Genomic DNA, 18,503 nt, shown 5'->3' with positions numbered 1-18,503 from the left:
TTTCCCGTGCACGTCCAATTTATGACTCACTGCAGAAAAACACCAAATATTCTGAAAATACTCTTTGTTGAGTACAGCACAATGTCATGTTTAGCAATGTGGAGACAAAAGATAAATTGGCGGGAAATTCCCATCTAAAGTACCAACCAAATAGTACAAAATGCAATATTTGTCCTTAAGATATCACTAATAATATTGTTCATTACATAAGAAAAACATTGAACAGAGCCTATAATTTTCTTTTAAGTAGCAATTAAAGCACCGGAGTGATGCATCCAAAAAAGATACGATTATAGTCATTAGTGAAAACTGGAGACTAGATGTCAGGGTGTACAGCTGTTGAGGTATATATTCATATAAACAAGAACAGAGAGAACAAGAGAGACATTTTAAAAGGCAAGATAGCCTATAAGAGTATACAATGAGACCAGAACGTATTTAAACACTTAAGCCACACGTTACAACATACAAATGTCATCCATTACACATCAAATGCCTTAAGAGCAAATGATGAGATCTCTCCTGAGATCTCAGTTCTCATGTGTAGGATCCTCTATGTGTCCACCTATATAACATTAGTGTAGTTCAAGACATATGGACCTCCTCCACAAATGTTTTATCCACTACAGCACAGTATATCCACTGTTTTTTCTTTAAGAGACTAAAAATAATTGTGAAATGTTTTTAGAAAATTATGCTTTTATTTCTATGTAATAAATCCCGCTTGATTTGCTATTTTGCTTTTTTGGACCAGTGTGTTCTAGGGTTAGAATTATTCTCGAACATGAAACAATTTAAAATGTATTTTCAGTAAAATACAGAGAACCTGTTCATAAGTAAGGATATGAATACCTTTGCAACTTATCTGCACAATACGTGGAAAAACAAAATGACACGGCAACACACAAAAAAATAGTTCGGCAAAATAGTTGTGATAGTTCTGCTAAATGTTTTATGGTGCAATAAAACACTATTCCAGAAATAGCACAAATTTAATAATTCATGCAAACATGAAATGTCATGATTTAATGTGGAAATGCCAGAAGCTGGAAACATTTTCACATTTAAAGTATGACAGAGTTCAAAACACAATCTGACTATTGTTGGTGGTGAAAATGGAGCCAACATAGTCTACTTTATTACAATGCCTCTGCATTTAACTTCAGCTTGCCTTTCATGCTGACGATGTACCAACGTAACTGTTCAAAATATTATAAAACCATTCAAAAACGTAGAAAAGTCAGGTGTAACGAACATGATTACAAAATATTTAACAAAAAGATATCCTGCTCAAACTTTCAAAAGACTACGATGCTCACTGTGAAGCAAACAAAACGCCTCTGCAGTTCGTTTTGGGATTTCTTTTGATTTAATACTTCCTGTCAACTTAATATAGCAGTTACATTATTTTGAGGCATACAACGGCAAACGGGGATTAAAAATAGAGAAACGGACTCATGTCCTGTTCTTCACAAAAGCCTAGCAAATCTTGGTTTGGCCGGGGAAAGACTACTGTAAGAGAAACAGAGGGGGGTGAGGTGTGTTTGTGTGTTGAGTGTGTGTGTTTTCTGAATTAGTGTTATGTCATAATCCTGTTCTCACCCCCTAGGATGTGTGAGATAACAGTTCAGATCTCAGTCGGCTGCAACCTGTCAGCTACTCTTGAACAACACTATCTGACCTCTCCAGTGTTCAATGCAGCACATACACAAAGCCACAGCTAAAAAAGGCCAAACCCTGCAAAAATGCATCCCACATGCTTTGGGAAATCACTCAGACAGTGACAAAGTATGTTGTACATTTTAACCTAAAATAATATAACAATACACCGAAACAATGGTTTTTGCTGCTTGTCCAATTTGATTAATTTAAATAAGTTAAATCAACACAACTTTAATGTGCCACATTGAAGACTTGGAAGTAAACGCCCACTGCTATGATTGGATAGCAGTTTGCGTAGTAAACTTAGTTGGAGCCTTCTGTGAATTTGGTTAGACATGTGACGTTAGGTTACATTAGTCCTATTCGCACGGGATTAGTATTATCTGGGGACCTCGTGTGATTTAAAATTACCTCCCCACATCTGTATTTCATGTGGCGCATTCGCACGAGATAAGTGAAGCCTGTGATTTTACTCAAATTTACTGACTTATTTCCTGGATGTGATGGCAAGGCTTTGCGTATAGTTTGTATAGCCTATAGTTGTATGGTGTTTAATGATATATGACCGTACCTGTCAGCATTTGAGACCCGTGATCGTGAACCGGACTAGGGGTGGGAATCGCAGGGTACCTCCCGATACGATTCGATACGCGATACAGGGCTCACAATACCGATAATATCACAATGCGCCGATTCTGCGATAATCGACATATCGCTTGGCAATTCTATAACAATACATCACGACATCTGTAAATGAAGGGAAAAAAGGATCTATTAGATGAGTATTTTTAGTGTGTTGTGACTCTCTGTCTTTAAGTTTGTTTATTCTTGCGCTTGTCTTGTCTTGGACTGTGTGTCTCTGGTGACTCCACACACGTCTCCCAAAACAGGGGTTTGCGGCGCGTCACGTCAAAGCGATCACGCTATGAGGATCATCGCGCATTTCAATGCAAGTTTCGCCTCAGCTCGCCTAAAGTTGAACTTTATAAAAACTATTAAAGCTTTACAAAACAATCTGACTTCTGAAATACGTGAGAATGAGCTTTTTTAATATGCACGCGCAGATACCTGCACCCCTGCACGAGCACTGCGGGTGAGAGAGAAAGCGCCGGACTGGAGCGAATCACGAAACTACAGACTGAAATAAGGTCAAAAGAGTATTCCCAACTTGCAGAGCGCCAAGTTAACCACGCCTACTTATTTACATTAACTACGAAATCCAAAGTGCGCCCAAACTTTTGATTTAAAAGACGCTGGCGCATCTCTAATTTGTTGTTGGTCCGCCATTATGCTCGTATTTCTTCTCCGCTGTGAATTGCAATTTCCGTTCATGTACCATCCCTAATCTGGGACCGTCACCACAAGAAATATGTGGGTACTGCCGTTCTGGTAAGCACAGTGTAGGTATGAATTTAGATCTTTTGTATTTGAAAAAAAAATCGATACTTTGTGCCAGAGTATCGATAACGTCTCGAGGGCTGAAATGTCGTGATAAATCGCCGTATCGATTTTTTTTCCCACCCCTAAACCGGAGAGAAGATCACCGCGATCGTGGGTCTCAAATGTTACGAGAGTTTCCATGATAAATAAACAAACGGGAAACTCCCGGCCAAAACGACAGTGTTGGTAGGTATGGATATGACCCAGCACCCGAAAAAATATCAAAACACTTCAACACAGCCTCCATTATTCGCAAACGGTGGATAAAACCTTGAAAAATGATATATGAGCCCACCAAATCACAGAGATGCCGATTCGCACGGGACTAATATTATCACAGGACCTCTGTGTTCGTCAAAATATCGTAGGTAATTTGTGGGGGAATTTTTACTTTACAAATTACAGACATGGCCGATTCGCCCGGGATTGAGATCACAGATAACCTCTAAATTATTACAAATGACTAGAGGTCCCCAGGTAATACTAATCCTGTGCGAATAGGGCTGTCAGGGCATATCAAGCGATCTCTAACAAAGCAGTGACGCATAGTACAAATATGCTTTACTCACATAAGATTGATAGATTCCTGTCGGATCCAATATTGACGGCACAGCAGCACTGCTTTTTAATTTAAATCTCTCCGCAAATCCAGCGTCGAACTGTGCCTTGTTCACAAAGGAAGCCGCGGTGAAATGAAACGAACAAGCGCTCAATGTTTTAAAAATAAACTTCAACCACGCATTACTAATGTCGGAATCCGAAGGAAGGTTATGCAGCGACTGTGTTACAATCTTTAACGGCATGTTTATTGCTTGCTCGCTCTATCTGGTTCCGCGCAACTTGTGTTACTTCAGTACTGTCATGCGCGAACCAGTGGGCGGGGCCAAAGAAGTAGTTGTTGATATTTTTCTGTGGAGGCGGTGTTCAACCTATCTATGACAGATATATGATTTCTTGAATTAATCTTTCCAGGGACAATTCTCAATAAATATACTGGAACAGTTTTAAGCTAAAAGCTATATTTAAACTTTAGTCCCTGCATGGCATGAGCAAAGCATTTTACAGTGCCATACAGCTAAAAATCTCATTGAGAACTCGCCTGCATTGGGTTCCATTTGACTTTTGTGTTTTGGAATGTAGGACACCTAAGAAACACATCTGATCAAGGTCAGAGGTCTACTTATCGGTTAATCTACTTATTATAAGGCCAGAAGACACGTTGATTTATTCAGGAAACAGCTAAATTGACAAAACACTAATTCAACCTACTAAATAGTCACAAAATCTGAAAATATGTAGTTTTGCACAACACTAGTCTCAAACACAGAGCTCCTGCATGGAGCCTTGCGTGAGAAACTACATTATATTTTCCATAATGCAATTTGTTTCTGCAACACTCCTCACCACGTCTTCTTTACAAGCACATATTGATTTTTGTTGAATGATCAGACACTAACAGATGACAAATGGATCCCCAAGAACGGCTGACCCATTACACCAGAGAAAGTTTGCTTTAGTGTGACGTCAAGGTTCGCAAGAGCTAACCAAAAAAGTCAAACATTTAAAAAGAGCTCCTCTTCTCATTCATAAAGCATAATTCTGTGATGATGAGAACATAACATAGAGATAAAATGAAAAAAATGAACAAAGACAAAACATTTATTTATTATCTTATTCATTATATAGTCGTTTTTGTAATGGTCAAACAACAGGCTGGGACTGCCTTCTGATAATAGTCTGGTATTACAGTATGATGTCACCACTAATAATCCTGCAGTGTTGTCTGGGGAAGGCTTTCTGCATCGATCAATGGAGGTCATAATACATGCTCACTTCAGATGGGATGGACTTCTAGTTACCGCCTATTAACCTTCTGTGTTCTGTAAGTTGAATGCCATACCATAAGCCCTTTTTCGTATCCAGTGAACCAAATCATGTCTAAAGATGCATGCCAATAAAAGTTTAGAGGACAGTGCATTAATTTCTGTCTACAGTAATGGTGTTGACTTTGACATCTCTTATTCGCGAGATGGCATGTATTCAGGATTATTATGGGTATGAATAAAGAAGAAAACAAGTTGCCACCTCAACTTTGTATTGCTCAATAAAAAATGTTTAAGCCATTAAATGTATGACGGTAAGCATATTTTCCACAAGTTGCTTTAAAAACGTTGTCTAATTTATTTTGGCCAGGTGTCTTAAGGTCTTGGAATTACATACTAAGATAAAAAATGGCATTTACAAAACTAAATGACATCAATTGTGAAAATGATGTTCCACTCTAAGACTGAATAACAAAAACTGTCCAAATACATTTCATCTTACTTGTTGTTAACAACATTTTATTGTTTTAAATAAAATAACATCAACTTGGTTTGATATTTTGTATTTTATTGCAATGACAGCCATACTTGTTCAAGTGTGGCTTGTTTTCAAATATTTTGGGTCCAATTGTGCTACAGTTATTGTCACTGTAAAACAGTACAGCTGTCTTTGATGACAGTGGCGAATCTGGCGATTTTTACAAATACCACAATTTTACAGTAGTTAATATACCTGTAGTTATATAACTGTTGTCACCACAGGACTAAACATGAATATTGATATTGCAGTCTTGAGAATGAATGAACAGCCTACTGCATGTTGTCATTTTATCCTAAATATAGCCTACTTAAAACCCTATGACAGACCATTTTGGGATTTGGGACTTGCATCACTAAATTAAGCTATATGCACTCAAAAGCTTTTATGTAAAGTTTATAATAATGTTTTATAAGCACAGTAGCAAGCAAGCTGATGGATTTGCGACTAAAACCCTGTGTGGCCCTAACACATCAACCCTTCACGTAATGGTTTCCATTCCTGCTCTGGTAAACAACAGCACATGAATTACACTAAAAAGATTTCATACATGACTCCTGAAGCGTTACACATTACACGATCTGAAAATATCACGAGTAATGCAATTGTTCATGAAGCTACTGAGCGCTAGCTTTAGCGAAGCAGAACCGACCCGGGCCACGTCTTAAAACCAAGCTAGCTGCTGTCGAACGTTACCTAGACAACATTTGCGGTCATTGGAGGCATCGTAATGTACAGACAAGGTGCGTTTTTGCGTTTGCAAACAGCTCTACTGAGCGCATCGGACCAGAACGCAGAGGTCTGGAGACGCGACGCGTCTGACGCATTTGTAGCCCAATAAATACAAAAGAGCTCAAACTAGAGACACGCAAAAGGCCGTTCGTGTCAATGCTCCCATATGATGCCATAATGTTGACACACATCGTGACGTTAATAACATTATTTACAGTGTGTACATAATTTAAACAAGTATTTACATAATATATGTTTCATTCAGTGCATTCAAAATAAAACAATGATTTGACTGCAATAATGCTGAGTCTAGCTGATCTAAATTATACATACAGTAAGAGCCATATAAACCGGTCATATCTATGTCTTGCATATGTGTATCGCACTGTACGTGTCAAAATGCGTTGTCAGTATACACAGCGTCAAAACAGCTTGACCCAATTAAACGACAGGCGTATGGGAAGATGCTCGGATGCACGAAATGAATGGCTGTAAATGAAGCTGGGCCTGTTGTTTACCTCTAAGCACAGGTGAATGAGGACAGCACTCCGGCGAGTTCCTGTGCTGCTCCGGCGGAGAGCGCCTCTGCCGCGAGATCAGCCGACCGTCCAGCGAGCCGCTTCCTGCCGGACTGGCGATCGTCGGGCTGCCGGGACTTGAGGTGCAGTGCTGGGCTGAAGCTGTCGGTTCTGTGTTACTCCCGACTGAGATGGAGGAGGGCGCGGGAGGGCGGGTGGGACTGTGCTGCTGATTTCCACGCAAGAGCTGGTAGGGTACCGTTGCGCGAATGGGCTGCAACCGGCTCGCGTTGCCACTGCCGTTACCGGCGGAGGATGATGATGCTGCTGAGGAGGAGGAGGAAGAGGAGGTGTTGATGGGGGACCCGTCATTGCTGCGTCTGACACGAGCCGAGTTCACAGGTGATGCTGACATTATTGAAATAAACTATCTAATACCTTTCTGCAAAATAACCAACTAGATTTTCCCGCTGACAACATGTAGAGCACGGGCGTTAAATAAACTTTCAGATTTTCGTAGAAAAAAGTAAGTCTCAGATATCATTCAAAATATAAACGTAATTTAATTTTGGTGTAGTGCGCAGCTGCAGCTTGTTGGTTAGTGAGCTACGTTAGTATATTTGTAGCAACGTAGCTTCCCTGAAATAAGTTTTGATCCTTTTTAGCTCTCTGCATTAGTCATGCAGAAGGCGCTAGCTGTAAGACGTTGACATGTAAATGACATGTCTTTAAAATGCGTCAAGAGATTATTCGAGTCTTAAAAGTAAAGAAAAGTTGACGTTGAACAAAACTTATACCGACTGTCGTGCGTCTCAACACCCCTCTCCGCCTCCAAGTGACTGGCACTTCAGCGGCACAGCCACTGAAGAGTGTGGGCGTGAGCTTTCGGACCTGTGACGATCTCTGATAGGTGGACTGCGTGATCCAAATAAAACTTGATTGGTTCGAATAACATAATGATTTCATTGGGGTTTAGAATGGTTTCTTTTCTGACTTGCTATTGGTTCAGATAATGACCTACGGACTAATAAGGAAACACAAATTGTTGCTACAGTAATTATTACACAGTAACAGACTTGACCAATATACCGACCGACATGAAATATTTTGCAAAATAGTTACATGTGCTTGATTACACATGTCCGAGATTTATACACACCAGAAAGGAAATAGCAACATCATAATATAACACTTTATTCAAAATCATTAATTACTTCAACATATTACATGCATGTATCAATCATACAATTCATGGGGGAACAGAAACTGTGTATTTCTGTTCCAGCTATAAATCAGTAGGAAATAACAGTGCAATACAATGAACCCATAGAGTAAATGACAGTACAATTTGGAGGATATTAATAGCCACAAAATAAAATAACCATGTCAAGAAAAACAAAAGGAACATGGATGTATATTCACACTTAACCGAAAGAAAGATTTGATGTGATATCCCGTGAATAAACATCTGCTCCCAATGTTAAATTTACACACAGCTAAACTCCTGAGTGCATTGTGTAAATAGCAGCATGCATTATAAAACTCACTAATTCAATTGAAATAAACTATATTACACAGAATGGGGTGCTTTATATCAGACCCTCAAAACGTCATGCATTTAAACCATGCACCATCATTTTTGTAATTCCACTTGGTGCTGATGATTAACTTTATATTAGTATGTCCGTGGCAAAAAGGCTTTGCTGCTAAACATAATTTTCAAAGAAAAATAACAATTCGTCTAGGGTATATCACTGTGACTTTATAAATAATTTATATATGTTATAGTGATTTTGTATTTCAGTTACTGATCAGCAAGTACAAACGAAAAAAGTGAGAAAGGCCAACACAGATCTATGTCGAAAAGAAAGATGACCAAGATACACAGATGCAACTACAAGAATTCAGCATATCGTCTTATGCTACAGGAGCCAATAGAGTCAAAATACAGAATTACACTGAGTTGACTGTGTTCAAATGTGTCAGTACCGCTCATCTTACCCAACAAGTGTAACATCCTGAGAGACTGTAAACCATCTGACGCTAACTTCAACTTGTTTAAACAAAATGGACAATATCTTGAGCCCACCACCTTATGGCCAGCAGACTAAAAACTTTGTTTACTTAAGAAAAGGCAACGGTTAAGGAGTATCCTGTCAACCGAAAGGTCATAGTTCACCGTAACGAATAAACTGATGTAACCGAGTCAAGGCTCACAAAGCACAGAGTTCTCCAAGGTGAAGTCATAACCAAAGTTGGCTAGCTTGTCATTGATGTCATGAGGCAATATGATATCTGGAACAAGAGGTAGGCCCATCTGCATGGCCAGGATATGTGGTGCTAATGTGAAGGGTATATCTCCTAGAAGTTCAGGCAGGGCAGGGGCGACATCGACATTGTGTGTTTCTGAGGACGTCTCAGCCGACGTGGGCTGGAGGGATGCCTGAGCTGTCTCTGTGGTTCCTCTGTTCCCAGCGCTGGATGACTGAACAAAAAGACAGCAGAGAATACTCATTGAAAACTGAGATCTCAAACCAGATTTGTTGAGGAGCAGGATTGTAGTCATACTAAATTGAGTCATATATTATTTTCACCTATATTTTAAGATTTCCTAAAAATAGTGTCAAAATCGTGTCTTTTAACACGGTGTAGACACTGCGATAAGACGCAGTCTCACTTAACAAAATTTTCTGACAACATATACGTATGTGGTGCTTCTCAGTGCTGAGGTGTAGTCAGAGTTGCCATGGTTATAAGCACATTGCTATGCAGTTGCTAGGGTCCCTTACTAGGCCAAAACAAAAGAGCTAACTGGATATGGAAAATGGATATGACAAAAATGATAAGGTAAAATCTTGGTAGCACAAACGGAGCGGGATAAATTGCAGGATGCAGAATGAGGACCGAAGTATTGAACATGGGTATAAAGTCTGCACTGTTTAATATAACCAAGCACACAATGTAACATGTGTTGTGGGAAATGCATGTTTGCAATTAACTGGGCAGGTAAAAGGAATCATGTTGACAGTGGCTGCGGTGGTTTTAGTCTTTAGACTTTCCTGTTAGTCCTATTTATGTGCCAAGCACATGTCAGGCAGTGAAGAACAATCTATTAATCTCTGTGCTTTATAATGTAACATGAGACTGGTAAAGTATACTGCAGATCAAGAAAATACACCAAAACAGCTAACTGAACTGAACAAGATAGAGAAGCTTTGGGACGTCTCTAAAAGGATCATTATGTTTTAATCTGCTGATCTGGAATTCATTTGTAGCCACTAGAACAGGCACATTTTTAAATATTTTTCTATTTTGCTGCATTGCTTTGGGTAGCATGCCCACAGGAAAGCTCATTGGTCCTGATTCCTCCTCCACAAACTTGTGCATTAAACCAACAATTATGTTTTGATTGTCTGTATTGTTCCTGTTTCACAGTTTTTTTTTTCGCTTTCAGTGAGAACATAAAAATTACTTTACGCTGGAAAATGAAGCTCGGTTAGGACACAGTGTTACATTTATTCCATTGTTCAGAGGTCCAGATTTTGTGCTTTTATGCATGACACATTTATGCATTTAAAAAAACAATTACGTCATTCTTTGCTCACCCTCATGTCATTCTGTATCGACAAAAACAACCTGTATGCTATGCATTTGTGGTCTTGACAACATGCAAGTTAATAATTAAACAATTTCAATTTTGGGGTAATCTATTCTTATTGGAATTGGCAATGGCAATGCTGGATGTACAAGGATTCTTAATGGCATAATGTCATAATTCCAGCTTTGTGGACTTTATAACGTACAGTGAGTGTTTGGTCACAGAGGTGCTGATTAAATTCTGTTCCTGGTAATGTACTGCAGCACCTAGCTGTTGGGCTTCATTTACTTCAAAGTTTTCTTGTGTGGTTTTCCATCATTTTCGTCCATTCATACATTGTTAAACATGCTTTCTTACTCATATAATATCTATTTCAAGAGTAAACTCCAATAACAGGCTCCAGGTTTTGGGGTTTTAAGAAGTCCCCTCATATTGAAAGAGAAGGAGCCTCTATCATTAGCCATATGGCTCCAGGCGGTGCTGTGGAACAGATTGCTGAATGGAAGTACCACATGTTGCGTGGTTCAGTCCTACCACCTGGCACCTGTCACACACCCGGCAATGTGAGAGCTGCTCGGCCAGCACAACTCAAGCACTCTTTCTCTCCCTCTCTCCAGCGGGCCGTTGCGTATCTAGCACACAGCATGTGGAAATCACCCCTGCCTTCTGATGTGGACAACTTTATAAGTGATTCTTCGGATTCAAAGGGGTCATATGGCGCGAATACGTGTTTTTCAGTGTCTTTGGTGTGTTATAAGTTGCCCATGCATGTATTAGACACGTAAAATTGCAAAAACTAAAGTGTCGGAAGAAAAGATGCATTCTATCTAAAAGCGAATACTCACCCAGACCTGCCTGAAACGCCTCGTGTAACCACACCCTCACATGTATAAGACCGCCCAAATGTATACGCAAGTAAGGTGGGCGTACCTGTTAGTACAATTGCTTTGGAACCTGATGTTCCAAATATGGTAAGAGGCATTACATTTCTGTCACATGCTTGCAGTATTTGACCAATCACTACGCACTGGTTAACTGCCAATCATAGCACACCTTGCTTTTCAGAGCGATGAGATTTGTAAAAAATCTGCGCGTTTCAGAAAGGCGGGGCAAAGAGGAGATACAAACATGCACGGTATGTGGAAAATACAGTGTTTTTTAACCTTAAATCGTGTATACACATTGAATTACATCTAAAACAGACAATAATATTAGTTTTAGCCTTGTCATATGACCCCTTTAAATACTTTCTTGTGTTATATAATGTATTGCATCCAGGTAGATTTTTATATTTTTGGAAGAATGTGAGTTTAGTTGGTTCTGCCTGTGCTGAAGATGGTGCTAAAGGTGGTTACCGGGGTGTTGCTATGGTCACACTTTATTTTAAGGTTCAATTCTCGCTATTAACAAACCATTAACAACAACTTTTGCCTCAATAAACTCTTAATTGGGTGCTTATTAATAGTTAGTATGATAGTTGTTAGGTTTAGGTAGTGGGTAGGATTAGGGATGTAGAATATGGTCATGCAGAATATGTGCTTTATAAGTACTAAGAAACAGCCAATATTCTAATAATATGCATGCTTAGCAACTTGTTGATAGAGAATTGGTCCCTATACTAAAGTGTTACCGTTGCTATGATGTACTGAACACAAACTGAGCATTTGTAAACAAATCGATAAAGCCGCAATAGAAGTATAGCGTATGAGAAAACTGCAAACATGTGTCACAGTTCATGAACAGAAACTCACCTTAGACGGCTGTACAATTACATTTGTTGCCGGCAGCACAATGTTGAAGGTCTGCATTTTCTGTCGCTGCTCCTCCACAGTTTCGCCTGAAAAAGGGGAAAAAATAATAAAAAAATAAATGTAAGGAGAATGACATTTTTTGGTGTTTTCACCTAAAAGCTTCACAACAAGAGCTTCGAAAGGTTTGAAAGGAGCTTCGAAAGACAAAAACGTAAACTAACAAGTAGTTTTCTGGTTTCATTTACGGATTACGGCTATCAGATCTCATGAGTACTTACAGGCACAATTAATGTTGTTCCTTGACAGACAACTGCAACACCGTGGAATCATTTCAAAGAACTAACGTAAATGACGTTAAACACTCAGACAAATCATCCTCCAGCTGTCTTTTAGCAGATAACCGAGAATTTCACCTCAGAACCTGACTCTTGTTTCCACTGCGGTATTGTTACATATCCCTCCTCTCACAGATGGTGTAGTTCCGGTTTGAAAAGTAAACCCAACCTCTCCTTGTTTCTCCTGAGCGTCGTGGAGTCTTATTTTCCACAGAATCCCTGAGCATCTGCTCACCTCTGGGGCCTTCACATACACACATTAGAGCTCCTCCCTGTTATTACCACAGAGATCACTGCTTTTGATCTCTTCACAACACCACTCAGCAGATAACTCATCTGATATGGTGTCCACCAGTCATTGTATTGTGTGAAAAAGGCTCTTGAGGTGTTTTTCACACCATATGCCTCTCGTCTAAGACCTTACGCCCCACGTTAGCTGATGTGAAGACAGGTCGTTCCTGATTACTATGAGCGAAAGATCATAACAACAATGCAACCGAACAGCTTTATGAGCCATTAGTTTGGTGGTTAAGACTATGATCTCAGCCTCAGATGGCATGTCCATGGATCGTTCATGAACTCCCTGATGCATAGATATACAAAATATAAAACTAGTTTCTACGGGCCACTATCTGCCAATTGGAATGGTGAATTAGTGTTGCCAAGTCTGCATTTTTCCTTGTGAAATCCAGGCTACTTTAAAACTGTTGCACAGGTGGAAAGATCTTGTTCTTCAGCTGTAAATCTCAACGGTTTTGCTTATGAAGTCAAATTCTGGTATTTGAACTAGAAGCATTAGGCTAGCCATTAGATTTTGTTGCCCAGATCTGGCAACCCTACCAGGCCGGTCCGGAAAGCACAAGTTCCATTTGTGCTTTAATTTTCCAAATGCCTGTTTGCCCAGCAGTTGCTCTACATGTGCACACCTCAGTAAAAAAAAGTAAATGGGATTTCACACAGTACAATTATGCTTTGTTTTTTTTTTTAGTTCTGTGAAATAATCAGTGCTCATTGCTTCAAGACATAAGTGTACCATAAGGTCCAAATACATTTTCCACAAATTTCTTCAGTGCTGTCTGTACAAGATTTTGTGGAGATTGTTGAGCTTTTATTTAAATGATCCATTACTGCGTTGCATTCTGAGCTATCATTGTGGGATCAATGATTTCAGAATTACCCCCCACAATATGTTGAGCAAAAAACAACTGTGGTTAGTGGTCATACAGTTCCTTATGATGTAACTGTAAGATATTTAGCCAAAACAAACACATGGATCAAACTATAGACAGTCAAAAGACTCTTTGAGTTGAGGACTGGGCATCTAATGGAAGATTACAAGCCTACCAGGACAATCCATATTTTACGTTGTTCCAATAACTAGTATTTCAAATACAAAGAATCACCTTTGTTTTATTCATACGTGTCTTCTATTATAGTACTGTCAGCCTGAAAAACCCAAATCAACCTCTTGATCCAGTGCAGTCCAAGGGTCATGCTTGGGTCTCAGGCTGATCTACAGTCTTTCCCCGTATTGGCAGCATGTAAAGGACTTTAAGACTGGGTCACATGAAGCAAGCTGTGCTCTGAACCATTTTAATGACACACAATGTTACATCACGTACCGTTTGTGTTCCAGTTCCTAAGCATGCTGCTTAAGTCCACGATTAAGAGCTCGATACTTGCAGAAATGAGTACAGACATTGAGTAATTCACTGTGCTTCAAACTGTATACTGGTGATTTAGATTAACCGAAGCGCAGAAATGCTGAGAAATGGACTACATAAATGACCTATTGCTTAGGAACAGTTCAGCTTTATGGACAATGTTTAGATTCCTCCAACAATAGAGGGCAAAAACAACAGAAACGCTGCCGAAACCAAGAGAGTTGAAGGGCGCATCTGTTCATGACTTCATATCAGGCTCCTGATTACGCTGTCGTGGTTTATTTTGCAATAACAACTGTCTGAATGTACTTTACCCAGCCTATTAGACAGATATTTGTCACGTGAGTACTAGACAATAAATACTAATTGGAATTTTTATTTTTTATTTTATTGTGAATGATACTATGTCTCTTACTGATATTTATTTATTTAACTTTTATCTATTCTATACACACTTTCCATGCACATAACATTAATTTATAAGTTTATATTATGTTTATAAGTGCGCTCATCTATATCTGCTGAAGGTATTGAAGAATGTTTATTTGGTAATAAAGACAACAGTCTTTATTTGTCTGCCCTGTATTATGTAAAGATGTGTACAATGAGTATCTTATTAATATATTATTTGTTGTACAGCTGTATTCTATTCTTATGTTTTCTATTCTATTAGCATCTTCTTGAAGCCAATACACATCATCTAAACAAGACGAACATGCAGTTTTGTTTAATCATTTGTAAATAATCTATGTTATTAATTAGGCATATTTAGTGTGTTTGTATTGGTGAGGTCAAGATGACTCTCAGTACACGGATGACCCTGTGTTATTCGTTTTAAGTGGTTGTTATCTGGGAATTACATACTGTATTTCAGAATGTCACGACTGACCAACCACAATGAAGTGAATGTGACCTATTTGGTCGGGTATGGTGACCCATACCCAAAATGTGACCTCTGCATTTAACCCATCTAGAGAGTAGTGAACACACACACAGCAAGTCGTGAACACATGTACACCCGGAGCAGTGGGCAGTGATATCAGTTATCAGTGCCCGGGGAGCAAGTAGGGGTAAGGTGCCTTGCTCAGGGGCACCTCAGTCGTTACCCACCGGCCCTGAGAATCGAACCGACAACCTTCTGGTCACGAGTCCAACTCTCTAACTATTAGGCCACGACTGCACGGATGACCCTGTGCACAGTAAAATCATGTGAGGGTCATGTGAGGTGGATGAGATACAAATTACGTACACTCAAAAAAATGAACTGTCGCTGCTGTTAGTTTTACTTAACCCATCCTTGCTCACAGTACATAAAGAATACAAGTAACTGAATTAACGTAAGTAAACTATGTTATTTATACAAAAAATTTGTTGAAAAGTGTTTGACTGGTCAACTTAACATTGTTGAGTAGAACGCAAAACCCTATAATATTGGACCTATTGTTGAGTTTACTTAATATAAACAAGTTAATTCAACATGACTGGTTGAGGGGGATTTTCAGTTCCCAGCATGCTTTGCGTAAGACTGCAGTAAATTTCGAAATTTAGTGTTATTTGAAGTGTTTTTCAGTAAAGAAAAAAGACTTGTTTGTGCTTAATGTTCATTTATCTATGAGGTTTAAAAGAGTTTGTTGTATTTTTTAGTTTTAGGGTTGCCATTGTTTTGAAGAGTGGTACATATGCTTAGGCTGTGAGAGGTTAAAGCGCACCCATGATGTCTATTGCATCATTCAATGAGCTTTAACTGTGTGCTAATGCCAGTGAGATGCCTCTCATCTGATTTGCTCATTGTGTTCTGACTTACATGCAGTAAGTCTGTATATAATTTATGTATGACAACAAAAAGTACCATTGAGAAGGATAAATATTGAGTTTAATTAACTTAAAATTACTGGTACAATCGGAATGGTTTGGATTTACTCGAAAAAGTTTTGTCAAAATTACATAAATTTATTTTGTTCATACAACTAAAGTGTTATTTGTTCAAATTACTTAATATTCTTGCGTGGAAGCACTTGACGCAGCTTTTATAAGTAAATTCAACAAATCATTTTTTTGAGTGTACTAATAATACCTTTAAAGGGGTCATATGGTGCGAAACTGCGAATATGTTTTTCTGTGTCTTTGGTGTGTTATAAGTTGCCCATGCATGTATTAGACACGTAAAATTGCAAAAATTAAAGTGTCGTAACAAAAGATGCATTCTATCTAAAAGCAAATGCTCACCCAGACCTGCCTGAAACGCCTCATGTAACCACACCCCCACAAATCTACGTCAGTTCGTGGTATGATTTGACTAAGACCGCCCAAATGTATACGCAAGTAAGGTGGGCGTACCTGTCAGTACAATTGCTTTGGAACCTGATGTTCCAAATATGGTAAGAGGCGTTACATTTCCGTCACACGCTTGCAGTATTCGACCAATCACTACGCACTGGTTAACTGGCCAATCATAGCACATCTCGCTTTTCAGAGCGATGAGCTTTGTTCAAAATCTGCGCGTTTCAGAGAGGCGGGGCAAAGAGATACAAACATGCACGGTATGTGGAAAATACAGCGTTTTCGATCCTTAAATCGTGTATACACATTGCATTGCATCTAAAACAAACGATAATATTCATTTTAGCCGTGTCATATGACCCCTTTAAATTCCTATACATTTTATTCATATTTAGCCACATTTAGCTGCCCAAGTTTAACATAATGTCACGTGTGCAACTTTTAATGGTTTCTGTTTTAATGCTAAGCTACATGCTACTAAACATCCACGTAATACACAATAATTGTTCAGTTAGTTTCACCAATTTTCTGTATGTCTTTCATGTACAGTAATTGCATTTGTGTTATATTGGCTTCTTATCAGCCAACTGGCCACGGTGCTTTTTTAGTATCTGCATCGGCCATTAAAATACCCATATCGGTTGACCAATAATTCTAAAGCACCATGTAATAAATAAGGTTTATCTCCCCTTCATTGAATCCCAGCAAGAAATCAAGCCTTAAGGTACACAACATGTTCAGAGCTGACCCTCAAGAGATGGGATTGATGGCATGCCATAATCAAAAAGCCTTATCAAATGTGTGTAAGCCAGGCAAACTCACAATTTTATGTCTGGCTCTGTGGAACATCTATTTTCACAATCCTATCATTTTTAGACCAGTCCGGGTTTAATATGATTTTCATTCAGAAATATCTCACATTATTACAGAAGAAATTCCATTCCACGCTTTTTAAAAAATCAATGTGCAATCCTTGTTCAGTGATTTCCCCTGGAATTGGGCTGATGTACAGCAATGTAAATACCAATATGCCTTTCCTAGTTCCTATCAAATCTGAAAAACACTGACCCGTGACCCCCTTCCCGTCCCTATCCACTCCATGGCATCTCTCTACACAACATAACACATGCACTGTTCTGACGAGGTTGTGGATATCATTTTCACGGTCTGAAACGAATGATACACAAGTTTTTTTCTGAGACCACCAACCTTCGATTATTATGGTAACTATGTTGATAAATTTCTTGGCAAAAAGTGTTCATTATCAGCCAAGTGCACAGTAAGAATTCATTTGAGACTACTTGCCTTTACGCAATTTCAGACAATGCATGGCTGCCCTCTTGTGGTGGTTCATAGGTAAGAATTGTTTAATTGTAGCTGCAATACAGCTGTATTTGTTTTTTATATCGATAGACCCTCCTTCCATCCTTTATTATACTATTTATGTAGTTTATTTTTCTTTAAATGACCGGTTATGTACTTACACTTTCACAATGCGGTGAAAGAGTAACGTTACAGAATCTTAAACGTGTTTAGAAAATGAAACTAGATCACGGGTTAACTCACCAAGAATGACGAATCCATCAGTTTCTCTCTCAGGCGACTTTTTAGCTCCGTCCTTCTTGAATCCAAAGAAACTTAACATCGTGCGTGTCTGTGTTTAGAGAGCCAATGCTATATAACACATGTGATGAATTGATCTAATGCAGTATTTTACATTGGTTACGAATGTGTTTTTGTTGTACTAAAGTTAGGTGAAATATAAAATGCAAAGAACCTCATTTTACAAAAGCTTTAACAAACATTTTAGCAAATCTGAGCTGTTATTAAAGCTAAAGGTACTGTTTTTGACAGCTCAGAGTTAGCAAGGGTTAGTTTAGTCAAAGTCACATTGTATATTTAATCATCTAACGTTATATTTTATGTGTATTTTCATATATATTTGTATCGGACTGTGGTAAAATCGAGCTACCCGACTGAAGTTTTGTTTACGAGTCCTTGTCACGTCGTGCTCATCTGCTTTTACGGTCCGTGGGAAAACAAAAGCCAAAAGCTATTGTGCCTCCCTCCTGAATATGATACATAATTTTATTTAGTTTCTTAAACACACAGAAAGCTTATATTTTCCGAATAATTGTACATAGTTTTAGCCTGTGCTAAAT

At 38.8% G+C, this 18,503-nt stretch overlaps 2 protein-coding genes across 3 annotated transcripts in view; both read right to left on the bottom strand.

The window, feature by feature from the left end:
* glcci1a (glucocorticoid induced 1a) overlaps positions 1 to 7,572 on the bottom strand; it is a 55,849-nt gene extending 48,277 nt beyond the window's left edge. Inside the window, exon 1 of the mRNA XM_057354906.1 lies at positions 6,714 to 7,572. Coding sequence (XP_057210889.1) covers positions 6,714 to 7,128 — 415 coding nt within the window. The 5' untranslated portion in view covers positions 7,129 to 7,572. The remainder of the gene's footprint in view (positions 1 to 6,713) is intronic.
* Positions 7,573 to 7,890: 318 nt separating this feature from the next.
* Positions 7,891 to 18,382, bottom strand: umad1 (UBAP1-MVB12-associated (UMA) domain containing 1). Of its 2 annotated transcripts, none has more exons than XM_057354908.1 (4): positions 18,314 to 18,382; positions 17,908 to 17,995; positions 12,063 to 12,148; positions 7,891 to 9,198 (listed from the first exon to the last, which is right to left on the bottom strand). In XM_057354908.1, the coding sequence occupies exons 2-4, from the start codon at positions 17,984 to 17,986 to the stop codon at positions 8,920 to 8,922; spliced, it is 444 nt and encodes a 147-aa protein (XP_057210891.1). In that variant the 5' UTR covers positions 17,987 to 17,995; positions 18,314 to 18,382; the 3' UTR covers positions 7,891 to 8,919. The 2 variants fall into 2 exon arrangements, with proteins under 2 accessions (XP_057210891.1, XP_057210890.1); XM_057354907.1 differs by having other exon boundaries at positions 17,908 to 18,015; positions 18,314 to 18,378.
* Between the last annotated feature and the right edge of the window lie 121 nt (positions 18,383 to 18,503).

This window comes from Triplophysa rosa, linkage group LG16, assembly GCF_024868665.1.
Source record: "Triplophysa rosa linkage group LG16, Trosa_1v2, whole genome shotgun sequence".
In the NCBI taxonomy this organism is placed as follows: Eukaryota; Metazoa; Chordata; class Actinopteri; order Cypriniformes; family Nemacheilidae; genus Triplophysa; species Triplophysa rosa.
Note: the sequence above shows the minus strand (reverse complement) of the source record. Positions and strands in the feature narration are given on the sequence as shown.